Below are 26412 nucleotides of genomic sequence, written 5' to 3' on the forward strand. Positions count from 1 at the left end.
AATCCACCAGATTCTGAATTGCTCATTCATCAATAAATAATTAGCAGGTAGATCCTCACTCTACTTCTGGCTGCTTTGTGCTGCATGGGCAGTGCAAACTAGCTGGAAAGCAGTCCCAGTGGGACAGCTGAGATTCCTCATTGACGTAAGAGTCCCTTGGGGAGCCCACTACAAGTTGACATAAATTAGAGCACCCTTCATGCCGCTCTAATTTGATTGGCCCCTGGCTACCGCCAGGATTGTGGGAAGCTGGAGGGTGACTCAGAGTCACCTTTGTCTCCCGTGCCTGCGCTGTGCCCGGGAGCAAGCTATGGCAGTGAGCCCCAAAATTTTCAATAGGATTCAAGCGCAGTATCATGTCTGTCTTGAAGTCACGTTGGGAAGGCATTGTGGGATTGCACTGGATTATTAACATAAGTGCTCCAGTGAGGCCGTTTATCGTTGCTCATCCCTCTTCGATGTGTGTCACCAGTGATGATGTTAACAAGCTGCTCTCTGGATTTAACTCTGTGATGTTACTTTCCTTGGGATTTAGAGCAGTGAGCAGCATATCCGGGGTTTCCTTTGATGGAAGCACTTGTCTGACAGCACCACACAGGCTTATAAATAGAATTTAAAGAAAGGAATAAAGAAATTCTGCTCCAGAGTACAGAAGGATCCCCATAGTCCCTGACATGAACAATGTGACTGGAACAGAGACCACCCAGATACACCTCATTAAGATTTGAGCTTCAGATGGCAGGAGCCAAGGTAGTAGTTCTATGTCCAGCCAGACCCTAGGCCTGACACAAAGCTCTGGGATAGATTTTCTTTTGGGAGTTGCATAAATCAGTGCAAAATAGCTCTGAGCAGCCCAGACAGAGAACATTCTTATTCTCTGACAGCCAGAGACTGATCATTTCCGTGACTCAGAATCTTGCAAGGGGATTGTGAGTCCACAATGATGATGATGCAATGAAAGGGCTTTTTCTTTCTTTCTTTCTTTCTTTCTTTCTTTCTTTCTTTCTTTCTTTCTTTCTTTCTTTCTTTCTTTCTTTCTTTCTTTCTTTCTTTCATGCAAGGCAGGGGTGAAAAATCCAAGAGAGAAGTGCAGCCTGTCCTGGGAATGCAAGACAGAATCAGCCTGATGACAGAATTCCATGTCTTTGTTCATCTTGGCATGAGTTCCATGTCTTTGTTCATCTGAAAGAAACGCCTCCAAATGAGGCCTACGGATGGGTGAATAGGCTAAAAGTAATATAAACTGATTTAAACTTCCAAACTTGAACTGAAACATTGTTGAGGCTTGGAAAAATTTAGCGATTGTTTCCCTTTTGTTTGCACGTGCCTCTTCACTTCTGGTCCCCGACTAAATTAAGAAACAGATGAAACTCTGAAAGATCTCTGGCTATACTGTTTTTCAAAAATGCCCCACTCTCTTACATTGTAAGTTCCTTGCGGTAGGGGGCATCTTTTTGTTCTGTTTGTACAGTGCCTGACACAATGGTCCATAACTAGGTTTCCTAGGCATTGATGCAATACAAATGAGAACAGTAATAGACACTGGTTCAGCTCCCCTGAGGTTATTAATGTTGGGAGCCCTCGTGTGGAAGAGCTTCAGACTGCTGCCACTGCCAGCATTTGAAGTACACTTGATAAGATCTGCTGTGAACTAGGTTAGACAAGCTGATGCTTAACATTCCTGCTGCTTGGCTACTGTAGGGCTTCCAACCTTGTTACCACTGATGGAGCTGCAATGTTTGAGCAATGGTGCAAGACATCTTTATAAATATCCCTAGTCTAGGCCAAGCCCATGGTGGAGGCCAGTCTCGTGGAATTTCCGGTCCATCTGGGACCAGGAATTAGGTGCTTGGATGCCATGGTAATGAAAGTGGTATAAAACTCTAGCTCAGTGGAAATCTCTTGACACCTCCAGCCCAGTCTGTAGGCCAAAGAGATTTAGAGAAGCTTAAGAGATGTGGAGCTGAGTGTTTGGAGGCTCATTTGAACGGACCCACTAGACTTTTTAAGGTTTCTCAGCAGTAAGTGAGACTTATGTTGTAGCAAATTCAGTAACTGTTGTGAAAAAGAACAGTGGTAATGTAGCTTCAAGATTTTATATCAAGAAAATGAAGCATGGGAGAGTGTATGCTAGTCTCTCCTACTTTATAAGGGTGTATTGCTCTATCCCTGTTTGCCCATCCTCTACCATACCGGTCCTGTGGTCAAAACACTCCTCCTTTTACTAAAACAAGTGCTTTAAAGAGTGAAACAAAAAATCAAATGAAGAAAAAAATAAGGGCTGTTGACTGCTAATGACTTCTACACGCTGAATGGATTTTGTATGTGATTAATCCTGACATCTTAAAAGTTGAATCTATTTCTTTGAAGTCAATGGGGGCAGGGAGGAAGGTGGCCAAAGTACTTGGTTTTGTATCTATAGTGCCTTGTTCCTTTGAAGGCTGTAGAGGGGACATCCAAGTTGCTAGGCAATCTGCATGTAGAGGAGAGATGATCCTATAGAAGCAGAGTGGTCAAGTGGATTGGGCCCTGGACTGCAGCTCAGGAGACCAGGTTCTGTTCCAACCAGCTGTCCCCTTTGGCAAGTCACATCACCGCTCTGTGCCTCAGTTTGCCCATCTGTAAAATGGGGATAATGATACTGACTTCCCTGGTAAACTAATTGGTGATCTCTGGGGTTATTTAAGAACTAGGTGGTATCATTGTGATTAAAGCACTGGAGCAGGTAATACATCCCTGCCTCCCAGGGCTGGGAGGGTGAATTCCTTGATGTTTGTAAAGGGGATGAGCTCCTTGATGGGAGGTGCTATGTAGTACTGAGTATTATTCTTTGGTGACCTCTCTTTACACGGACAATGGAGCCTGTGTATTGGCTTACCATGCCCTCATTTAGTGAGAGCTTCCTTGGAGTAGGTACTGCCCAACTTGCAGCCTCTGATGTGTGGAAGTTTGTCTGCCTCTTCCATGATCCCCCATCCACAATCTGCTTAAGGTGGGACAGCAGTTTCAAGTGGTTTTTCTTTACCTCTCAGCACTCAGGTTACCCCTCTTTGTAATTGCCCTGGCAGATGTAGATGTTCTGCAGATCTAACCTGCTGCTGATTGTTTAAAGCACTTAGTTACTTGTGTCTGGCTTCCCTATGCAGTGTGATTCCTCCTTGTGCACCTGCTTGTGGTGTAGGCCAGTGATATGGCTACTGTAGCACCTGTACCCTGCGCTCTTTCTAGGCTTCACAGGCACCTGGGCTGTGGAGGGAGGCAGTCATTCTGCACCAGCGATGCTGCACAACGTTTTTTAAATAAGAATGTAGGAATTTACATCCTGGTCAGATCCATGGTCCATCTAGCCTCATGACCTGTGGCAGGCAGCAGATGCTTTGGAGGAAAGTGTACAGCCCCCAGAGTGGATAAATATGCAGTAACCGGCATGTGAGGGCAGTTTTTTCCTTAGGAATGGAAGTGAAGACTACTGTGTTCAGCTGGAAAGGCAGGGGGAATGTGAGACGGCAGAATGCAATTGCACAAGCAGGAAACTGGCCAGGAATTGTGAGAAGTGTCATGGCTATTTTAATGACTACAAATGGGACAGATGCCTGTTCCAATATCTCAGCCAGATGAAGGCATTTACCGCAGCCCAACAGCCCTTAGCATTGCACTGAGATGCTGACTCAGAGGGAAGAGTGCCAGCATGCGACCCCCCCAGCACCTGGATTTCTGATGAACTAAGTGCCCAGGGAGTCCTGGGAGGGTTTCTGTCTCTAGAGAAGTGCTGAGGGAATGGCCGGGTCGGTATCGTCAATCTGTATGCGATCTCGCACAAACAGTGATACGGACACTGTGCTGTAACCCTCACTCGCCTTTGTACGATCGTAGCTAGCTGAGCCCAGCGAGGGGCCTGCAACCTGAGCTCCACGTGTTAGCTGGCTCTGGAGCTGCACAGTGAGCTCACTTGTCAGACCCACTAAGCAGCACAGCCTGAGTCTAAATGACTTTCCTTTGCAATTGCTCATAGAAAACGTTTATTGTTTGGCTCATTTCTTAGGACTAAACACAGATACAATCCTGTCCATTCATCCTTTGCATGCTGTCCATGAACTCTTCACCGCAAGCAAGGGAACATTAGGCCGCACCGGCTGTGCTCAGTGGGCGCTTGGATGCTGCAGGGACCAGCGCGATATGGAATAGAACAGAACAGCAGCACAGGTGATGTGCTCAGCCAGAGGTGGCTGGAGCATGCAGCAGGAATCAAGGAGTTAACAGCCTGCATTTTACAGGCTTGTAATACAGGGAGGCTAGCTGAGCGGCAGCGTACAATAGGGTCCCTCTATACAGCCAGGGCATACATTGGTTATAGTTCCATTGCTTCAGCGGTTGTGAAGCCCTACACTCTCCCTAACATGCGTGCCACCCACCAGTTGCATGGCATGATGATTCGGCAGATAACCCTTCCTCCCTGATAGCAGTAGGGATAGGGGTAATAGCCCAGCAGAGGCTCGCATACCCGCTGGCAGTATCGGTTGGCGCGGCGACACTGAGCACAGCAGTAGCCTCGTTCATCCCACAAGGGGTGGAACTCAAGTCCGTTCTCCGTCTGGAAGAGAAAACAACCAGGAGAGGGTGGGAGGGAGAAAGTGCCGGGGCAGAGCACAAACCTGGGTGCAGTTATGGGGAGCTGCTGCTGCGCCGCCGGGGTACTAGCCCCCACGAACGCTTGGGGGATGCTTATGCTGCCACGAATGCCACCGTCAGATGAACCCAGGACCTATACCCCAGTCCAGTGGAGCACAGCCAGGCTCCAGGAGCAGCAGGGCTGGAGAGGCCAAGCCAGATCTCTCCCAGCTCAGAGCTCAGCCCCTGGACACTCGTGATGGCATCTGACTAATCTGAACTCTGGACCTCACTTTCTGCTTGTTGGCTGGTGGTTCACCCCGGCCTCCTCCCATTCCTTTCCTTCCCAGTCCTCCTGTTGCCAGCTTCACGCTCCCTGCTCTCCAAGAGGGGGCCATGCTCCAAGAAGTGCTTCTGCTCCTTCTTTCCAATGGGCCTGCTGTGGGGAAGCAGCAGAGGGTACCAGGAGGGAGAGCAGAGAAGCAGCAGGCTGGGGAAAGCCACTAAGTCCCTGACGGTCCTGTGAGGAGAGGAGCAGAAGCACTGGGAGCTTGGGAATGGGAAGAGAGGCAGAGCCATGAGGGACTGGGGAAGGGGGCAGAGTGTGGGTTGGGATGGTCATAGTACGGGAGTGACAAGGGGAAGAGGGCCCATTCAGTAGTACTTAAATTCAGGGGAGGGGCTCTGAATATTGGGAAACCCCTGAGATCTGACAGCAATTCTGAGCAGTCTGCTGGCTGGCAAAGGAACTAGTGTTGGGTCAGAGGTTCGGGACAGCACCCCAAAGTTCGGATGCTATATCTAAGCTAACCGAACCCTTCTGGACTAAAGCGCTCATGGATTCCAGTGCCTGGAGCACAGTGGGAACAGCCTTTTCCCTGGTTCTCTAGGCAGGTATGACCAAGACAATCCGGGTTTTCTGAAGGTTCATTTTGGGCATGGTTCCAGGTTTGGATAGAGGTTTGAATCAGTTCTTATTTCATCTGGTTCTCTTTGGCCCTAAAAGGAACAGGACCCAAAGCAAGACGGCCAGCTTGTCTTAGAAATGCTGCTGCTTCATAGTCTGAGCACAAGACTGAGAGCCAGGGATCTCTCAGCTGCAATCCTGTCTCCGACTCGCTGGGCAAACCATTTAACTGCTCTGTGCTTCAGTTTCCCCAGCTGCAAAATGTGACTAATAATATTTCCCTCACTTATGGGGATGCAGTGAGGATTAATTAATATGTGTACAGCACTTTGATGCTATACATTGCTATATTGGTTTTGTTGTCCACACAAGATCCAGTGAGAATCTAGTAAAGTCACCCAGTGGTTACCTGAGTTATTCACTAGAACTGGGTAATTCTAGAGAAGAGAAGCAGGTGGTAATGCTGCTGCTTGGGGGATAGTCATAACATGGCTCCATAGAGGAGGGCATGAGCACAGCACATAATTAACAGAGTCAAGGCGAACATTTGGAGGTGACTATTCTGGAATTTGAGTGGCCCACCAAGTCTTTGCCTTGATTGAAATTGCCGTTTGTAGTGCACCATTTTCTGTTGAGTTTGGTACTTTCTCAGCCCTCATCACTAATATCTGAGCACTCTGCAGTTGCGAATGGGTTTTAGCCTCACGGCATCCCTGGGAGGTAAGGAAGCATATCCTCATTTTAGAGCCAGGAAACTGAGGCACAAGTTGGTTACTGAACTCCCCGAAGGTCACACAGCGAGTCTGTGGTTGAGCCAGGTCTTCCGAGTCCCAGGCCAGTGCCCTGCCCACTAGACCATGTTATCATAGATACTAAGGTCAGAAGGGACCATTAAGGTCAGACTAGATGATCATAATGATCCCTTCTGACCTTAGTACTTTGAATCTATGAATCTGCCCTAGTTCTCCATAGGTAGGTCAAATGTGACAGTACAACCAAAGAACCATGGCCTCTCCTATTATGAAGAAGGATTGCAGCTGTTATGCTGTGCTATGAGTTAACCATGTTTTGGGGACACTATGGGCATTAGCTCAAACAAACCCCCTAATTGGCATGACCGTTTCACGCCATTCTAATGTCATCATCATTTACTGGGATTCTTGTTTTAATGCAGTGCTTTAATACCCTCTAAGGTGGCTAAGAGTCACATGTCAGGGGCAGACAGAGGTCAGAAAAAGGTGATCAGGTAGGCCAGATGATGTAGCTTGAGAGTGTTCCTGCTGTTGAAGTTCAGCCTGAGAGTGAAATATTGACAGTTGACCAATAATTATTCCCAAGGACTCACATAGTCATTTACGGGAAGATCCTCTTCAGTTAGCTGTCGGGCCCGGCGTTTGGTTCCTGGCCTTGCATCCTTATCCACATGGTGCTCATTTTGTCTTTCATCCCCATTTTGTTTGGTCACAAGGAACTGGACATCATCTTCCCCTCCATCTTCGAAGTCATGCAGCTCAGGAGCTAAGAGGAACAGTGGAAACAATCATTACAAACAACTGTCCTGGAGAGATTGCAGGGACAAAAGTTGCAGGTGGTATGCTCACCTCTAGCATAATATGGCACAAGGCCCCACTAAACCCAAAACAGCATTAAACCATGCCCAACATTGTAAGAACGTTGGGTCAGAGCAATGGTCCATTGAGCCCAGTGTCCTGTCTTCTGACTGGTGCCTGATGCTTCAGAGGGAATGGACAGAACAGGACAATTTATCAAGTGATCCATCCACTGTTGTCCAGTCCCAGCTTCTGCTAGTCGGAGGCCTAGAGACACCCAGCGCATGCGGTTGTGTTCCTGACCATCTTGGCTAATAGCCGTTGATGGACCTATCTTCTATAAATATATCTAATTCTTTTTTTTAACCCCGTTATACTTTTGACCTTCACAACATCCCCTGGCAATGAGTTCCACACGTTGACTGTCCATTGGGTGAAGAATTACTTCCTTATGTATATCCGGCTCTCTGTGCACAACACACGGACAGCTCCACGTTATACAAACTGGAAAGCAAGCCAAAAAATGCCTGCAGTGTTGCTGTGAGAAGGATCAGTGAAAAGGGGTTCATTTCAGCTCACCTTCCCCCTTCCTTTGCACAGGTGTTTGGAAGAAGGGCTGTAAATTGACTCTCGTTATAGTGTGTATGGCAACACCCATTTTTTCATGTTCTCTGTGTGTTTATATATCTTCCTACTGTATTTTCCACTGCATGCATCTGATGAAGTAGGATTTAGCCCACGAAAGCTTATGCTCAAATAAATGTGTTAATTTCTAAGGTGCCACAAGGACTCCTCATTCTTTTAGGAAAGAGAGAGAAGCGAATGCTAGGGAAGAGAAGGCTCCACACTGGGGTCACAGAACGTGCTGACTGCACCTGGGTGTTGTCTGCTGAGCCATCCCACTAGCTTACTGTTACTCTGGAGGATGCTGCAGGTGTGTGCGTGGAGAGAAGAGCGTTATATAGTCACAGGCCTTAATGGAATCAGACACTGGCCCATGGCACAGAGTGTCTGGTCTGCCAGCCCTTACAAACTGATATATTTTCAAAGCAAGTCACAGGAGATCCTGCCCATGGACAGGTTCTGTTGGGCACAAATGCAGATCTCTCTGGTTTGACATTGTTCCTTCACAGTCCCACAATGGCACCAGCCTGTCTTGTGAGTGACACCCACAAGAATGCATCCGATGAAGTGAGCTGTAGCTCACGAAAGCTTATGCTCAAATAAATTTGTTAGTGTCTAAGGTGCCACAAGTACTCCTTTTCTTTTTGTGAATACAGACTAACACGGCTGCTACTCTGAAACCCACAAGAGGCTTAATCGTGCAGGGTGCCCCCTTGCGGAACGTTCAGCCAATCAGAATTTGGTCTGATGCTGCAATGCTTTTAGCTTAGCACTCTACATGCTGCAGGCAGCTGGCATGTGGGCAGAGGCAGTGGAAGCTGCTTTGACCGGGGCTGGGGAAGAGGAGAGTCAGGGGCAGCAGGAGGACATCGGGGTGGGCGTTCTGCATTGGGAGCAGAGGGAGGCGGGGGCAGCGGGGCAGAAGAAGGACAGTTGGGGTATCGGGGTAGGAGGGGAGCAGGGTGGGGGAGAGGCAGTAAGGGTGTCAGGGATAGGAGGGGAGCACGGTAGATGGTTTGCATGGGGGAGGGGCAGTCAGGGTGTCGGGTAGGAGGGGAGCGGGATGGGGAATCTGCATGGGGGGAGGGGCAGTCCAGTGTCAGGGATAGGAGGGGATTGGGGTGGGTGGTTTGCATGGGGGGAGGGGCAGTTGGGGTGTAAAGGATAGGAGGGGAACGGGATGTGGGGTCTGCATAGGGGGAATTACTGAAACTTGGCCTGATCATCCTGCTCCCCACCTGCTCCCCAATGCCATGGCAGCCTCTCCAGCCCCAAGGGTCGCCCTCTCGCCTCCTTCCCCAGCAGCCCCGGAGCCCAGCCTCACCTGAGCACGTCCACCAACTTGCTTGTTGCAGAGGCGGAAACGTAAGTCATCCTCTCGATGTTTCCATTGCGGGAGCCTTGTCCCCCCAAGTGCACTTTGGTTCCACTACCCCTGCCTGAGGGTGGAGTTCTGGTGAAAGCAGGAGACTCCAACTATCTGATCCTCCCCTTTAACTGAGCTTCACAACAGAGCAGTTGCCTTTCTACCTGACCTCCACACGCTTGACAGTTATTACTCCACACACAACAGTCACAGTTCTCTCTTCAGTAATAGAACAGTATTTGCTGTTACTCTCGTACCTCTCATCACAGCCTCTCCACGCTGCCTTAGAAAGCTAAGTGTTGTTATTATCACCTCTTTACGGATGGGGAAAGAGACACCAAGAGGCTAAATAACTTGCCTGAGGTCATGCAGTGAATCAGTGACAGAATTTAGTTGTCTTGGTTTTCATTCATCTGTTCTAGACACTGTTGACTTCCTTTCAGGTGCCAAATAAATGTGTCTCTTTATTCCTGTGACAGAGGGCAGGCTGACTGAGGGCTGATAATGAAGGACAGATTGACTTTTTGCAGGGAAAAAGCCTAGCTAGTTATATTACATGGGTTGTTTTCTTGTGGTAGTAGTAAAGGATCTGTCCACATTCATTTCTCTGATTTATAACTCAACTTTGGAAACTTGTTCTGGGCCAGCTTGCAGCATACAAGATTTCAGAGATTAAAATGGGAACTGTTCATTTGACTGCAAAGCTGTTCCCGGAGATGTGGGTTGGTTAACACATGGCATCTCTTGTGGGAGTCTGCAGGAGTGAGGGAAAAGGCAATTTTACCTGCGATCAGAGTTGGGTGGATCCAGTGTATGGTCACATTTTTGCAGATGTCAAAAATTTTGGAGCTCTTTAGGAATTCTTTGTTGTCAATAGGTTTTTCCTCTGGAATCCAGACCATGGATTGCTCAAAGTAGGTTGTCATCACTTCATCTCCCTGAAAGAAGAATGAAGTGTCACCTTGGTGTGCTGGCATAGACCCCACCACCTTCCACAGCTTCTACCCCTCCTCAGATTCCTTTGCTAAAGACATGACTTGTTAAAACAGTGCAAAACATACACTCCCTGTTTTTAAAGCTCCATGGATTTTGCCTTACAGGTTTATGGCCCCAGTTCTGACCTCTAGCCCTGGTGTACACTTAAAATTATGACCAACTGAGCTGAGTTTCTCAGGAGTGTGAAAAATTCACACCCCTGAGTGCCATAGTTAAACTGACTTAACCCCCAGCGTAGATGCTGGAAGAATTCTTCCATCAACCTACCTACTGCCACTTGGGGTGGTGGATTACCTACATCGCCAGAAAACCCCCTTCCGTCAATGCAGGAAGCGCCTACACTACAGCTGCATAGCTGTAGCATGTGTACTGTAGACATGGCCCCATGGAGTAAGCCCCATTGATTTTAATGGAGTTACTCTTGGTTTACACTTGTGGACGTGATAGCAGAATAATCAGGGACCTTGTCTCTTTCTATGCTTCCTGCAGTTCCTTTGCTTATCTGAGGGCTTGCCTATGCCACAAATGCTTTGCCGGCTAGGGGATGTGGTTTTTTTCATGCTCCTAGCCAACAGAACTAAGCCTAACACTAGTTCTCCTTTCTCTACAGTCACTTAGTGGGTATGTCTACGCTGCAGTCAGAGGTGAGACTGCAGCATGTGTACACATATCCGAGCTAGACTGGAGGTAGCTTGCTCCAATAATACTAGCAGTAAAACTGTGGCAGTATGGGTTAGCCGCTCCATGCCCAGGTTCCCAGATGGGCTCATACAACCCATGCTGCCACTTGTGTTGCTGCAGATCCACTGTTGTTATTAGAACTTGGTAGATCAAAGCTGCCTTGGGTATGTCTACATGTGCTGCAGTCACATCACACCTCTGATTGCAGTGTAGACGTACCCAGTCTTGCTTCAAGAGCCTTCTCCTCTGCAACTACCGCCATTTGGAACAGCCTTCTGTATTCCCTGATTCATCAATTCTCCAACTCCTTTCAAATTCAGATTAAAACATCTCCTTTCTCCCTTGTTCATTCCTCTTAAATTCTCTCTCCTTCTGTTACTGATTTTGTGCTCAACCACTTTCATTTATTCCTCACAAGATGCCTTTGCACAATTGTTTTCTGTCATTTATACCAGATGTCTCTCCTATTACATTATTCTGTACTGTATTTTGGCATGCAAATTTTATGAACGAGGCTATAGAAAAGAGTATTGCATTGGATTGCATCAAGCTATTTACTAAATGCCCACATGTATGCAGAATGCTGGCATGCTATTTATTATTTACCATTGCTAAAGTACACCAAACCCCATGACAACAGCCCTCAAAGAGGCTAAGCTCCCCTTCAGATTTTGATCTGCTTTAACCACCATCTATTTATTATTGGATGGAGGAGAGAAATGATTGCTGATCAGAGTATCCAAGTGTGTGTTTTTCTTAGCTATGCAGCCATGCACAGAAAGAAATTACTAGATCTTAAATCTTAGTTTATCACACTGGGTTTTCCCTTTCTCTTCTCTATTCTGGGAAATACTGTTTTGGTAAAGATTAAAAAATCATAGTTATTTGATGACCCAAAAGCTCTACTAGATTCTCACGAAATATCCAAAGAATCTGTGATTGAAAACTCAAAGGGAGAATGCCACCCAGAATTTAGGCCCTGAATCAGGAAAGCCCTTCTGTACATGTGTAATTTAAGCACATGATTAAATTCTGTTGGCTACAATGGGATTTAAGTACATGCATAAGTACTTTCCTGAATCAGGGCCTTACTGATTCACTATTGCCTAAATGTGGCTGCTCTTGTTATTTAATGACCTTTGCATAATTCTCTCACAGAGAACTAGGCAGATCTTTCTGGGAGAACTCATTAGACTGACTTCTAGAGTCTGCTAATCCTGAGCTGCCGTGTGGCCTTTTAACTACAACAGGATTATTGTTTTTGATTCTTGGTATTGTACTGATTGGATTTTGTCTGTTTTCTGTCTGATCCTGTCTCTTTGAATTGTCATTTTTACCAACAATCCTCTGAAACAGGATAATTTTATGAAACCATCGCAATGCTCATTCTTCCATAGTAGCAAACTGTCAGTGAAGGACGGAGCAGATGGAATTCCAATGAGAACATGCTCTGATTCCTAGATGAAACTAGCAAAGTCAGCTCCACATGGGGTGGTTTATGCAGATTTTTATTTTATTTTATTATTTTATTTACATACCTCAGGTTCCTGTATCTCAGCCTCTGTAGTTTCAGGTATTACTTTAATCTGAGTTTTGATGAAGCATTTTTGAAGTCCTCCAAAAAAGATGCCGGTTATTCCCTAAAAGCAACAACAACCAGGCAAGTGATATGTGAAAGTTTAAATAGCAGCACAAAGAGAATCTCACTGGATCACAGTTTAGTTATGTTTTTTGTTAGTTTTTGTGCAAACTCTCTTCAGCAATGGTGCTAAGATGTACTAAAAAGATCTCCTAAAGGGTTTGGAGAATGGTGCTATTTACAAATAGCTAAAGGAATGGATTAATAAAACACGGTCCTGATACCCATTTCTTTGTAATTATTACATGCTTTAGTCATCACAAATAAATGAATAAAGTATAATCTGGACATTCTGAATATATGAATCTTCAGCCTTTAACTCTTGCTACATGATTAGATGAAGATTTCAGGACATGTCACTGAACAGAGCATTTCCCTAGGAATTATAATTAGGTTTCAAATTGATCTTATTATCTTGTCATGAGGTTTTAATGCTCTCCTGACAGACAAACATGCCATTTTTTTGTAGATTTACTACAGTCACATTCATTTGCAAGGATAACTCCAATGACTAGATCTTGTTTTCAAACCAGGTTTTCATGGAACATCACCATCCCCACAGTGAAGAGCTCCAGTATTAAATGCCCCTGAGAGTGTATGGGAGAATAGCATCTTTCCTTCTGAAGGATCTCCAAAGCACGCTGTGGAGCGGCATCACTCACTCAGCCAATGAAATGGGGCTAACTCGAGCAGCATTACACAACAGTGTTTAGGACTTGGTCTCCCTGAGTCCTAATCCAACAAAGATCTTAATCACGTGCTTAATTTTAAGCACATTATTAGCTACAGTGAAGTCAAGCTTGCATAGGGTAAGTGAAGACTAACTCTGCAATGGAACTGCAGAGGGAATTCAAAAGGGTGGAACAATAGGACTAAGAATTTGGATAGGGTGTGATAGTTAATATATGGGAGAGCATGGTCTAGTGGTTAAAGTACAGGCAGAAGTGGGAATCAGAAGACCTGGATTCTATTTCTGGCTTTGCCACTGATATGCGGGGCAGTGTTGGACAAGTCACTTAACCTGTCTATGCTTCAGTTTTCCTATTTGTCTAATGGAGGTAATTGTATTTACCTCTGGGGGTTATTGTTCAGTTATTGCAAAATACTTGGAGATCCTCAGCGAAAATTCTCTAGCTCCCAACTCTTATTTGTGGAGGTGTCCTATCCAACTATTTGTCCAGTCTTATCCTTGCTTAACATAAGAGAACTGATCAGAGAAGAAAATACCTAGTGTGAAGTGGCTTCAGCATAGATAGCAGTAAGTTTTCCCCCTCCACACTGGGTGTCTTTGCTGTGACTATGAACAGTGGGGCCAGTTATGATATTGATACTTTCCTACAAGAAACTGGACTGAAACCGCAGGCCCCTGAAAGCCCATCTGATGGTAATAATGCCCTTAAGTCACTCCCTGAGGAGCCTACAGATAAAACCGCCACTGTGTCATGACCATCTGGTTGCCTCATTGTAGAAGGTTTAGAAAAACGGGCATACTTACATTTTTAAAGTCATGTATTTCTAAAATTTCCTGACTGCCATTTCCAGATCTGAATGTCTCTGTTCTGGTTAGAGGATCTATCTCCATCAGAATCTTCTTTTTCTCCCCATGGCTAAAGAACGTGTGCTCCAGATCATATATCTGGGAGACAAGAAATATAAGCAGAGGCAGTCAGGTCCATCCCAATGTTTTATTTTTTGTTGATTTAGCAATTAAAAAACCTCTGTTGTGTTACGCTGGTTTTGTACCACAGTTTCTGCAGAGGGTTATAAAAGTTCATAAGCACCAATGCCAAACGGCCAGAGCTTTGGAGCAGGGATTGTCTCTGCTTTCTAGTATCTGCTGGTTGCTTTTACAGCTGCTCTGCTCACCTTGGGCTCAATCCTACACTCCAGTCCTGGCAAAATACCTTAAACCTCCATGCTTGCATACAGTGGTGACAGATGTTACAGAAAAACTGAAGATAGATAGAAGGCCTTTAACACGAGCCAGGAAGTCAGGATCAGACCTTCAGGCCATTCATGTGTTAGTAATGGGTGTACTTCAAACATAATCATCCCACAAAGTGTTGACCTGGATTTTGAACATCCCAAACCTGGGGTTTTGGTTTGGCCCAATACACAGATAAAGATTACTTGCAAAAACTGAATCCAGATCTGGATTTCAAGCTCTCCAAAGTTACTAGGAATTGCCAGACCTGACTAGTCTAGTATCCTTTAACTCACAATAGGCCAGAACCTGCTGCTTTGGAGAAAGGTGCAAATGGACAATTTAGAGTAACCTATCCAGAGGGAAAGTTTCTCACTAACTCCCTTAGTTAGCAGTTGGCTCTTGTCTGAAGGGTTTATATCTCTTATTTTGTAAATTTTATCTCATGTAAGAGTGGATGTTTTCATTCTTTGTATCAGTGTATGGTTGTATTTTTAACCTGCTAAGCTCTTGGCTTCAGTAGGATCTTGTGGCAGTGAGTTTCACAGGTCAACTCTGCACTGTTTGAGAGAGAAATTTAGTGTAGTAGTTTTAAATCTGCAGCCTTTTAATTTGATTGAATGTTACCCTGTTCTTGTATAATAAGAGAGGTGAAACAGGAGCTCACAAAATAGCCTTTTAATTCTGTCAGACACCTTCAGTCAGAGGCATCTGGCTCTAGAATATACCTTTTTCCAACACAGCTGGAATCAGGTGACCTGCAGGCCTAGTTATTCTTCTGAGCCTCTGAGAAGATGGGAAAGTCAGGTAAGTAGATTAATGGGAGGGGAATGATGAAGGTTAATGGGCTGGGTGGGTGAGGAAGGACTTGTTGATATTGGTTCTGTTTGTTGTTGCTGCACATGTATTTTATATAATGATGTTGTGGGACAGGCAGATTTTATCTATAACTAAAGTAATTCCATGGTGTCCCCATTGGCTCCGGGTGTAATGCTAGATTCATTATTCACTCCAGTCCCCACTAGGGGACTCCCTACACCTTCTAGAACTCTCTTTCCACTAGCACAGGCCTGGTCTACACCAGAAAATAAAGTTGGCTTAACTACATCGCTCAGCGGTGTGAAAAATCCAGACCCCTGAGCAGCATAGTTAAACTGACCTAACCCTCAGTGTAGACAGTGCTAGGTGGATGGACGAATTCTTCTGTTGACCTTGCTAGTGCCTCTCGTGGAGGTGGATTACCTACACCGATAGGTGAACCCCTCATGTGGGGGTAGATCGTGTCTACACTGAAGTGCTACAGTGGTGCAACGCTTGCATTTTGAATGTAGACAAGTACAGTACATTCTTTACCTAATGTTGACTGTTCAGGTGCTAGTGTAGACAAGTCTAACCCATTCTCAACACTATGCCTAGATAGCCTACTCCTGGCTGACAATGGGTGTGCTAATGTAGACAGGGTTTAGGAGCTGGGATAAAACCTCCCCTTCCCACACACTTTTCCACTTCAGTCCTCTCACTCTCAAGTCAGTGGTGGATTAAGGGATGATTTAGCAAACTTGCCAGTCCAGGCCCTGTGCTCCCAAGGGGACTCCATCCCCCTGGCACAACTGAGGTTGCACACATAGAGAACATGTAGCCCACCTGTGCCTCAAGGTCCTGCATCATGCAGATTGAGTAAGACTTGCGACAGCTTCCTCAAGGGCCCGTTGATACCAATGCTGTATCAATCAGAGGGGGCACTGCCAATGCCAAGTAACAAGAGATGCTCCTTCCCAACCCTTGGGCTCAGCTCTGTGCTAGGAAGGTTCCCTCTGGTGTGGGCCCAGAAGCAGGAGTTCAATAGCCTCCCCCCCCCCCCCAACCAACTGTTAAAGCTGAGCCCTTCCACTGCAGACAGTAGACTGTTAAATAGCAGCAAATGCCTTGTGACCGGCCATAGAGGTAGGCAGCCCTTTCACTCTGGCTGGTGGCGGGACCACAGCTAGGGTGACCAGATGTCCCAATTTTATAGGGACAGTCCCAATTTTGGGGGCTTTTTCTTATATAGGCACCTATTACCGCCTACCCCCATCCTGATTTTTCACACTTGCTATCTGGTCACCCTAACCACAGCTGCCTGCCCTGAGTGTAGGGATTTGCAGAACAGCAGGGCTGGGCAAGATCATTTCATCCTCTCTCTCTGCTTACCTCCCTCCCTTACCCCCAGCATGCTGGGATGGAGGTTCAGCTACCCCTGAAAATGAGGGAGGTGCAGTGCTATATAGGAAGGACAAACTGGAGTGGGGGTGAGTCTGGGGGAAGGGGTCAGAGTAGAAAGATCTCTAGGAAGAAGGCCAGAGCTGAGTCTCCTTCCTTCTCCTCAGAAGGTGCCTGAAGCTGGCTATACCTTAGCCCTTTGCCTTGGACTCGCCTGTAGCCAGTCCCACTTTACCCCATTACTTTAGCTGAGGGAAGCCCTGCTCTGTGTGTGCTTGGCCTTTCCAGGGGCAGGATGTCCTTTTCATCTTGTTCCTCTTTAAATGGTGTGTAAGCTCCATCCAAGCCTGCAGAATCCTTGCCAGCTCCTGTTGTGTCTGTCTGTCCTCTGTCCAGCCATAAGGAAGACGATGAAACCCTGGCACTGTGGGCATGGAATCTTAGGTGGAGGTGTCATGGTGATGATCCCATAGCTAAGGGTGTGCACTAGATAATGGGGTACAAGAATCTTAATAAGTAGGGCCAATGACATGCGTGAGGTTTGGAGGAATGGGCACTGTACTGTTGTCCCTTTGGTCAAGCAGTTAGCCAATATTGGGGCCTTGTGGGTTTGTTTCCGCCAGAAGGAGAAATGGATGATATGCAACAGGTATGTTCTGTGGTGCAATCCTATTTATTTACAGAGCACATGCTCTCAGTCCTGTAGCCCTGAACACATCAGGAGCAAACTGCAGCAGGCAGTTGCCTTTGTCACAATTTCCAAGCCTGTCCTGTGCCCCAAGGAGTTCTGTCTCTGCTCTCTTTCTGAGCCATGCTCACCACTGCATCTCTGGCTGTGTCTGCTGGCTTCTTGCCTCTCACACAAAAGCAACCCCCTAGCCCTTGGGTTTGCAGTTAATCCTGTGGAAACCCCACAGCCCACATGGCTTAGGCTGTTCAGACTTTGCATTCCCTGGGGCAGTCATATCTATTGTCTCCAGTTATCACTCCATATAAAGGGGCTTAATTGCTTTTTTCTTTTAGCCTGAAAGAAGGGTGTAGAAAGGTCTGTGATGGTCTATAGAAGGCAGTTATGAACTCTTTCTAGCATAACAGTATGTTACATGCCTTGTACTCTCCCTGTGCTGAAATGGGCGAACAGAGAGTTAATAAAAAGAAAAGGAGGACTTGTGGCACCTTAGAGACTAACAAATTTATTTCAGAGTAGCAGCCGTGTTAGTCTGTATTCGCAAAAAGAAAAGGAGTACTTGTGGCACCTTAGAGTCTCTAAGGTGCCACAAGTACTCCTTTTCTTTTTACAAATTTATTTGAGCATAAGCTTTCGTGAGCTACAGCTCACCTCATTGGATGTGTATCTCTGATACAATCTGTATTACTCTTCACAGGTACCTGTTGCTGCTGTTGCCAGCTTTTGGCAGCCCTCTTGTCTCTGTTGTTGTCTGACTCTTAAGGGCTGAATAGTAGAAGATGCTATTTGAAGCGTACAAATGATCTTCCTGGAGCAGTTAAAGCAGGTGAGTTGTCTTCGAGATTCTCCTTCAAGGATAAAACAGTGTCTCTCTAAAGAGAGTCCTCAAGCAAAGGGCACAGAAACCCCTGAAGAGCCAAGAGGGGAAAAGACAGTATTCCCGGTGCCTGAACGCAATCTGTTCTCTAATTAAGCAGCAAGGCGGAGGGCTGCATGGTTTGGGGAGGCAAATGCCCTCTTATCCCTGCAGAAAGCCCTTCTAGGGCAGGTCAGTGGCACAGGGGGTGTGGGGTGGAATCTGAGGAACTTTCACTGCTGCCCCTGTGGAATGTCCTCTCTGGATAAAAGTAGCACTTGCGTCTCCAGGGCTGCTGTTCAGGTGCCTTTCTGGAGCTCTCTATCCTTTCTTAGGAATGACAGAAAGCTGGCTCAGGGGTCTGGCAGTTGGCTGCACAGCTCCTCCCCCACAGACTGACAAGTTGCAGCCAGTCTTCACCACCCTGTGGCTGGCCAGTGGCCTGTATGAAGTGAGATTGGAGGGTCTCCATCCAATTCCCAGGAGAAACATGTCCACACACAGTTGGGAGGATCTGGCATTCTGTTGGCATTCTCAGCAGAGGCCAAAGACTGGGTGGAGATGGTGGGAGCTTGCACTGGGTTGTACTCATTCTGTGGATAAACAGAAGCTTGTGTAATCCTCATGGAGTCAAATCCTAAACCCGGGCAGCCTGACTGTGCAGAGAGGCAGGAAAAGGGTTTTTATTAATAATAACACCTAACTCTTATATTGTGCTTTTTGTCTGTAGGGTCAAAGCCCTTTACAAAGGTGGTCAGTATCATTATTGCCGTTTTTCATATGGGGAAACTGACGCACAAGGCAGTAAAGTGACCTGCCCAAGGTCACCCAGGCAACCAGTGGCAGAGCAGGGAATAGAACCAGCTATCCTCAGTCCCAGTCCAATGCTCTAACCAGGCTGCCTCTCACTTTAAAAATTAAAATGCATTTATAATGTTCGGTGTCTCCCTGACAATCATGAGCATCTCTCGATAGTAGATTCAGAATTTTTTAAAATATACCTGCTGTTAGATTTTACTGTATGGAAAAATTAGGTTAAAGGCTAGAAAATGTTGGAAGGCTGCCTGCTCAGAGAGGCAAAGTACGGGCTGTGCTTTAAATCATCCACGAAAGAATCTGAAACCATATTGTAGACTTACTTTAGAATCCCCTTCTATTTCAGGGGAATGATTTTTCCTGTGAGTTTGGCCAAGTAACCCATTCGGAGGCTTGGCTTAGCTGCATATTATTTGGAGAGTTGTGAAATTTTTAATTGGGCTAAAGAGATACTGATAGTTTTGAGAGTCATCTCAGAATTTGTATGCGGAACCAGCTCTCCGCACTGTGATAATCACTTTGGTTTGTTATCTTGTCATCTTTGTTTTGTCGATGTAATGCTACTAAATGGCAGGTTCAGTTTATTTCAGTGTTAATGTATGATGGTGGAGTGCATGGCTCCAAAGGAAAATTGCAAAGGGAAAAATTGGTTTGTTGCTACTTTTTACTTCTTAAAGTCCCATGAAGAGACTCAAAAGGGCTTTTTTTTTTTAGATGGGTTTTGTTATTCTTGATTTTTTTTTTTAACATTAGAAATTCAACCTTTGCGTATCCTGATTTTCCTGGAAGACTCGATGGACTGCTGGAGAAAGAGTTGTCTCGTGAGATCACTAGAGACTGGAATCAGAGCAGTTGAAAGGAGAAAGGATGTTTGGTCAGACTGTTTAAATCTGCTTTGCTTTTGTTAACACACATGTTACTTCAACATCTACCAAATCATTGGGAAAAAAAATCTTTCTTTGCAAAAGATTAAAAAATGCGTCCCCCTTCAATTGAGGATTGTTCTCGAGTCCTCCTGCAAACTCAAAATCAAGAGCTGATATTTCTAACATTAAAACAAGCAGGAAACTCCCCCCAAACTTTTCAGGCTTTCATTTTACATTACAATGAAGCCCAAAGGTCACAAACATAACATTCCTTTTCTTTGCTGGCCACTTCTGTTTTAAAAATTAAAAGACCGGGGTCTTTTGTCTTTCTTGCTATAAATGTTTTCTTTTTGACTCTCCATTGTAATGTTAAATGGCTCCTCCTGAGCACTTTGTAATTTCCTTATTTTTTTATTATTTAGTCTCCTAGATGTTTGTAAGTAATATTTCCATCCGAGGCGGCTTGGCCGTTTATGCATTTGGGTAACATTGCGCCCTTACTTTTGCTTTACCCCGCCTCTCTGTGCAGCGGTAGCTGTGAGATACAGTAGTGATGTTTATACTGCACAGTCTGTCCCCTGTAAGCTTTCATTTAAGCATGGTGAAGACCTTTCCTGAAAGGGTTAACAGCTTGTGCTCCCATTGTGTGGCTGGCAAGCTTTGTGTAACTAGAGGAACAGTAGAGACTCTGTGAGGTCCCAGCAGCAGCTTGGAGATGTGTGTGTGGCTTTTATTTCTTTTTGATGATAAGAAAATAAACTTTCAGGAAGTGGGACACTTCCTATCTGAATAGAACGATCACACTTGGGGCCTGGACTGTTTGACAGTTTAAAAGTGCATTGTGCTTTGAAAAAATGGTCTTCACACTGTAAAGCTAGGTGTGTTTAAAGGGGAGTTTTTCTTGACCAATGCCTTTTGGATCTGTGGAGAGACCAGGTAGATGAGGTCATATCTTTTATTGGACCTGTGTCAGCCAGACCCATCCCTGTAGAGAGAGAGCTGCACTGGGCACGCATCTCCAGGGATGGGGCCTCTAGTACTACTACACATGTAGGTCTATTGTTCTCCAGGCCTTTACATGATTAACAGAGTCCTTTCTGCACTTCACCAAACTGTCACATCTAAGCCACTGGAAATCAGTGTCAGGATGAGGTTAATCTATTGCTGCTGGGGCTTGACCTGGAGTCTCTTGCACTCCAAATCAGTTGCTACGTCAGGAACTTTGATGAGTGATGTGGTTGAAGTCCTCATCCACTCCTTCGTCTGCTAGACAAAGAGCCTTATTCATTGTTGCCCTTGGGCCCCTCTGGGCCTAGGACAGGTGTAAGTTAGGTTGCCATCTTGCCGCAGCACCAGGTGCGTGGGGTGGCTGTGGCCAGGGTAGAGGCAAGTTGTGGGTAGGGCAGGAGAGGAAGGAGGTAGATTTGGCGGTGGGAGGGACATGGTTGGGGAGGACTAGTACCCCGGTGATTATGCACCTCTGCAAAGCCCGCAAAGGCTCCTGAAATATGGGCACAAATTAGGACAATCCTCGGGACAGCCCTAGCTTGCAGGAGGGAGTGGGCCCTGACCTAAGTGTGGTGCAACCCGCCCCCTCTATGTCTCTGCTGGAGTCTGTGTCACAATGAGTTCATAGTGCTCTTTGCTATGGCAATTGTTGGCTGACTAGGCCAGGGCCCCTTTGACTGCCCACTGCTAGCTAGGTAGCTCCCTGGAGGTCAGCATAGCAGCCGAGGCTAGCTCTTCCAGAGCTCAGACAATTCGATGGTGTTCGAAGTATGATCCACGCGTCCCCAGGCAGGAGCTCTGTGCTCAACTAAACGCTGTCATAGCAGGACTCTCAGCCTTACTCGGTTACAAACCTACTGCTTGGCAATGGGCTTATGGGCGCAGATGATTGGAATGAAAATATCTCCACCAGATGTCGGCTCTGAATCACAGCAGCTTATTTTAAACAGATGTAGTCAAGTAAAGTAACAAAGGCAAGATCAGGCTTCCAGGCAGCCCTGGGCTGACACAAGCATTGCAAGTGCCCACACATGCAGCACCGGAGCCAGATCACAAAAGTTCCTCCCATCAAGCCCCTTCCATCCCCCGACTGAACCTCCTCTCACCGCCCCTTACTGTGCACAGTGAAATTCAGCCCTGCGCAGCGGGTGCAAGGTCTGTGTAGGTACTACTGCAATCCCCCTTCAGCCCCGGGGCAAGGACTGAAGGGCGGCTCAAGCAGTGCCTAGGTCTTGCACAGGCCCTCTGTGCTGAGGTGAATCTTGCCCACAGGGTGAGTCTGAGAGAGCTGGACTTCTAGCCCATGACCCAGGTTTCCCACATTGTACTCAAGACAGCAGCTCCTGCTAGCTGGTTCAGCGAGCTCCAACCCCAGGCTGTCTGTACTGGGACTTTATCTGCAAACAGAATCCTGGTGGGAGGGGGCTAAGAGACAGGGGAAGGCAAGGACCAGGCACAAAGCGGCTGGTTGGTACCGAGGTCTGTGTTCTTGCTTCGGGGTTTACATTCCTTGCTAGGTGTTTACGTGGGTTGTGATAAGTGGTGTCTTTTCAACGTCTGAGGTCAGGGCTTGTGCCTGGCAGACAAACCCCTCTCAGTGGGACACATGACACCCATCTGCTTGTGGTTCAAGTATGAATCTGGTTTTCAGTGTGAGTGAGCCCGGGGAGCAGTCTTGCAAGCTATGGTACCTATCCAATTTTGAGAGAATATCTAATATAGAAACTCCTCCCCACAAGGGGCAAGGATAAAGCACAAGCAGCTTGTTGGCTTAGAGGTTAGCAATCTTGCTTAAGATGTGAGAGGCCTGAATCGGGGCCATAGACTAGCTAGAATAAAAAGAAGGACTTCCCCTTACTGTAAATCTTAATGCCCATCAAACATGTTGCAATTCCCCTTCAAAGAGGTGTCTAATGCACACATATAATAACATTCCTGCCTCTATAGTTTTGTATTTTGCATATTATAAAACTAATAAAAGTGTTATTAAAAATCATAAGATCTGCAGTCTTTGTGCTTCAGGGTATAAACTGGTCACCATCTGGAGTGCTCCATGATGCAGATCTTCATCTAAAGCACCTGGCATTGACCACTATTGTAGATAGGATAATGGACTCTATGGACCACAGAGACCTGTGATGGTGTGTTAGTTGTTATGCTCCTAACTGGTGGGGTAGGAAAATGGTGCAGGAGGAGGATCAGGTTTGGAGGGGAAGGTAGCCAGCCTATCACATGTAGTTTGGCTCCAAAATTCATGCCTTTCTAATCGCTGCTATTTGAATATCTCATCAAACAGGAAATATGTGTCTAAGGATAATGATCCTATAAAAGTGGAATTCCCCCAAGGAACCAAGAAATATTGAAGCAGTGGAGTCAGCAGAGTTACACTTTGGCCCTTGATGTGGTTTTATTTCAATCTACCTTGGTGCTACTCTAGATATGCACAATGGGGATAAGAGGACTACAGGCTGAGGAACTGAAAATAAATGAACACAATCCAGTTAGCAGGTTTCAGAGTAGCAGCCGTGTTAGTCTGTATTCGCAAAAAGAAAAGGAGTACTTGTGGCACCTTAGAGACTAACAAATTTATTAGAGCATAAGCTTTCGTGAGCTTCGAAAGCTTATGCTCTAATAAATTTGTTAGTCTCTAAGGTGCCACAAGTACTCCTTTTCTTTTTGCGAATCCAGTTAGCAGAAACTCCTCTGAAAGCAAGTCTGTCTCATTGTCCCGTAACATTGCAAACACATTAAAGTAAGAAATATAAATCATGACAATCAATCATTCTGGATTCTGGCTTCCTCTCCTCTTTATGTGGTGGCATAATGACTTTTCCACCAGTTTATGGTAAGATAATTGAAACAAAATGGAAAATAGTTTCATACTTGTCATAAAATTTGCTGCTGGTGAAATAAAATAATTTTAACTCTTTATAGCCGAGATCCCATCTGGTGCAATTATTAATTATGAAAATATTCCACTAAAAACACTAAAGGCTAGATCTGAATAATGAAAAGAAAAAGGTCAGCATGAATATTCTGTAGTGTAAGAAATGTTTATCACAATATTGTATGGATTTTTAGAGTGAGCAGTTAGCAGTTTTGATAGATGTAATATTGTAGAAAGATTGCTTGATCTCACTGTGTAGAATTGACACACTAAAATACTGGATCAGTGAATATTTACTTACTTTTTTAGGTGACAGGTTCCAGAAATATTTGACACCAAAAAATACCAGAATAAGAAAAATCACCAGTACACAGAAGAGCAATCCACAGATCTTGTATCTTTTGCAGATCTTCTTTCTTGTCTTAGATGCTTCTGCCTAATTAATTACAAAACAGCAATATCCAGTGGTCTGCTTATCATTCCAAGGAGTGTTGAATACACATATATATCAGACAGCTATTATGCTCTAGGTAATAAATATCACATGGGAAATTCAACAATGGTAAAGAAAATCATTAACTTACATCTAGAAAGTGATAGACCTCCGGGCTCTCCTGAGAATTCTTTTCCATGGTCTCTAAGTAAAATTTCCTTCTCTCTCTGTGTGTGTAAAGAGGTTGGAGAAACCACTGCTGAGGTGGAGTTACAAATGATCAGGAGTGCACATGCCAGTGAGAAGAAACTCTGTGCTACAATGACTCCAATATGTCATGCTGAAGCCTGCTTTACTACAGGAGTCTATAATGCACCAGTCAAAGTGTGTATATGTGTGTGTGTGCCTATTGCATTCATGCTGGTGTTGAGGTGTATGAGGTGCAAGCAATTTCCCTGTGGGTTGGGAAAGTGACTGAGGGTGAGCTATAATACAACAGTTTTCACTCTGTACCTACAGAGGCAATGGATAAGCATTTTATATGCTTACTAAAACTGGGCAGCCAAAGAGTTCTGCCCTATCACCCCCCATCTTTCCTCCTTTGTTTCACCTTTCCAGCTGTGCCTCACATCAGCTTTTTCAGTAAATCTAATGTTGCCCCCCACCCTCACCCCGTTCTAACTCTCCCTCCTGACACCTGGGTCTTCTGTGAGCTGCTTAACTAGACCAGTCAGGGCCAGCCGGTGGGGCTCTGGATCAGAGCTGGCGGTGAGGTACCGTAGCCCTTGCTAGCTGCATGTGTGTTTATTAAGGGCACTTTAGAAGCAGCCCCTTGGCCCTTTGCTGTGGCTGTGGAGCTGGGAGATGAAATGTGGGTGCCCTTGCTGATATCTGTCTGCCGGTTGCTTTGGAGCCCCCGAGTGGAACGACTACAGCGTCTAGGACACTAGAGTAGCACTCTGTCCCTCCTAGATCCTTCGTCTGGAAGCACTAGGTCAAATTCAACTCTGGTGTAAATAAACGGAGCTCCATTGACTTTAAAGGGCACCTGCTTCAACCAGGCACTGAATGCTAAACTGTAATGCAAACATGAAAATGGAGGTAAGCCTGGCAAAATGCACCAATAGCCTCACTCCCCACAAGTCCCCAGGCTTCGGGGCATTCAGTATAGAAACAAGGTTTAACTACCTTTTTTTGAAGTCGTATCTTCCTCTGTGAAATCTTCTTGACACGTCCTTGTTCCCAGAATGTGGCCCAGCATGTGACCTCACGTACCCCAACAGACTTATTGAATCCGCGCTTGGTGTGATCTCACAGCAGGATGCATTCTGGGATATCTTCAGTGAAGCAGGAGGTGCCAAGACGCTTCCGCAGGGAAGGAATAATTTTAAAAAGTTTATTAAAACACGTGTCCGCTGTGCTTTTAACTCATTGTAGAGCTGTTGTTCACCTTTCTGCCCGTGCAAGGAGTGTGAGTGGCTAATAATGCCTGACTGCAGAGGCTGGAGAGAGATCTGTCATGGAGACTACACCTGAGCTCCTGCAATGTCTCTCTTTATTCAGAAGCTACTTTGCAAAGGTCTGAGTACAAAGCACTTAAGGCACAAACTAGTCTTACATTTACTACAATACATACATAGTCCTCAACAGGGAGGGAGCACAGGACTTTCAGCCCCAAATACAGGCATATTTGTCACTTTCACTGTAAGAAACTCTTTTAGCTATGAGTAAGGCTAAGATTTTGTCACGGTTATTTTTAGTAAAAGTCATGGACAGGTCATGGGCAACAAAAAAAAATTCACGGAGCCCGTGACTTTTACTAAAAATAACAGTACAAGCTGTGGCAGAGTTGCATGGCCCCAGCTGCAGCCCCCACCGTGGGGAAGAGGTGCATGGCCCCGGCGGAAGCCGCAGGGCAAGGGCGCATGGCCAGCTGTGGCCCAAACCACGGGGCTATGTGGGGAGCTCCGCTCCCACCCCTGCCACAACTCCAGCTGCTGAAGCTGAACAAGTCACAGAGGTCCAGTAAAGTCACAGAATCCGTGACTTCCGTGACAGCTGTGACCTCTGTGACTAAATCGTAGCTTTAGCTATGAGTAAGCAGTGGGCTATTCTAGTTCCTGGGATTGGCCACTAGGTGGAGACATGCTTGTTACAGAACTGGGACAAAGGTCAATTAATGTTACTTTGACTTTATTTCCCCCGTTATTCTGGATGGGACAATGCCCCAGTGGGTGAACCGCTATTGTTCATGAGCACTGCAGGATTCTTTGTGTGTTAGCTGCAGTTCCTTTGGTACCAAATTTGCTTTCTGCACACTATGCTCAATCTGCCTTATATACTTATCCGGCTCCGTTATAATCA

The 26412-nt window shown here is 45.8% G+C and overlaps 1 protein-coding gene across 1 annotated transcript; it reads right to left on the reverse strand.

Moving 5' to 3' along the window:
* Nucleotides 1-4004: 4004 nt before the first annotated feature.
* TNMD (tenomodulin) lies at nucleotides 4005-24335 on the reverse strand. Its single transcript, XM_038417042.2, has 7 exons — nucleotides 24200-24335; nucleotides 23917-24051; nucleotides 13867-14007; nucleotides 12271-12372; nucleotides 9840-9993; nucleotides 6861-7033; nucleotides 4005-4591 (listed from the first exon to the last, which is right to left on the reverse strand). Exons 1-7 carry the CDS (start codon nucleotides 24245-24247, stop codon nucleotides 4382-4384), a joined length of 963 nt encoding a protein of 320 aa, XP_038272970.1. The 5' UTR covers nucleotides 24248-24335; the 3' UTR covers nucleotides 4005-4381.
* Between the last annotated feature and the right edge of the window lie 2077 nt (nucleotides 24336-26412).

This window comes from Dermochelys coriacea, chromosome 9 (genome assembly GCF_009764565.3).
Source record: "Dermochelys coriacea isolate rDerCor1 chromosome 9, rDerCor1.pri.v4, whole genome shotgun sequence".
In the NCBI taxonomy this organism is placed as follows: domain Eukaryota; kingdom Metazoa; phylum Chordata; order Testudines; family Dermochelyidae; genus Dermochelys; species Dermochelys coriacea.

Coding starts and splice junctions, on each gene's coding strand:
- TNMD (XM_038417042.2), bottom strand. CDS start 24,247: ATGGAAAAGAATTCTCAGGAGAGCCCGGAGGTCTATCACTTTCTAGAT. Junction 14,008..23,916: donor GGAACCTGTCACCTAAAAAA/GTAAGTAAATAT, acceptor CTTGTCTCCCAG/ATATATGATCTGGAGCACAC. Junction 12,373..13,866: donor AAATACATGACTTTAAAAAT/GTAAGTATGCCC, acceptor TGTTGCTTTTAG/GGAATAACCGGCATCTTTTT.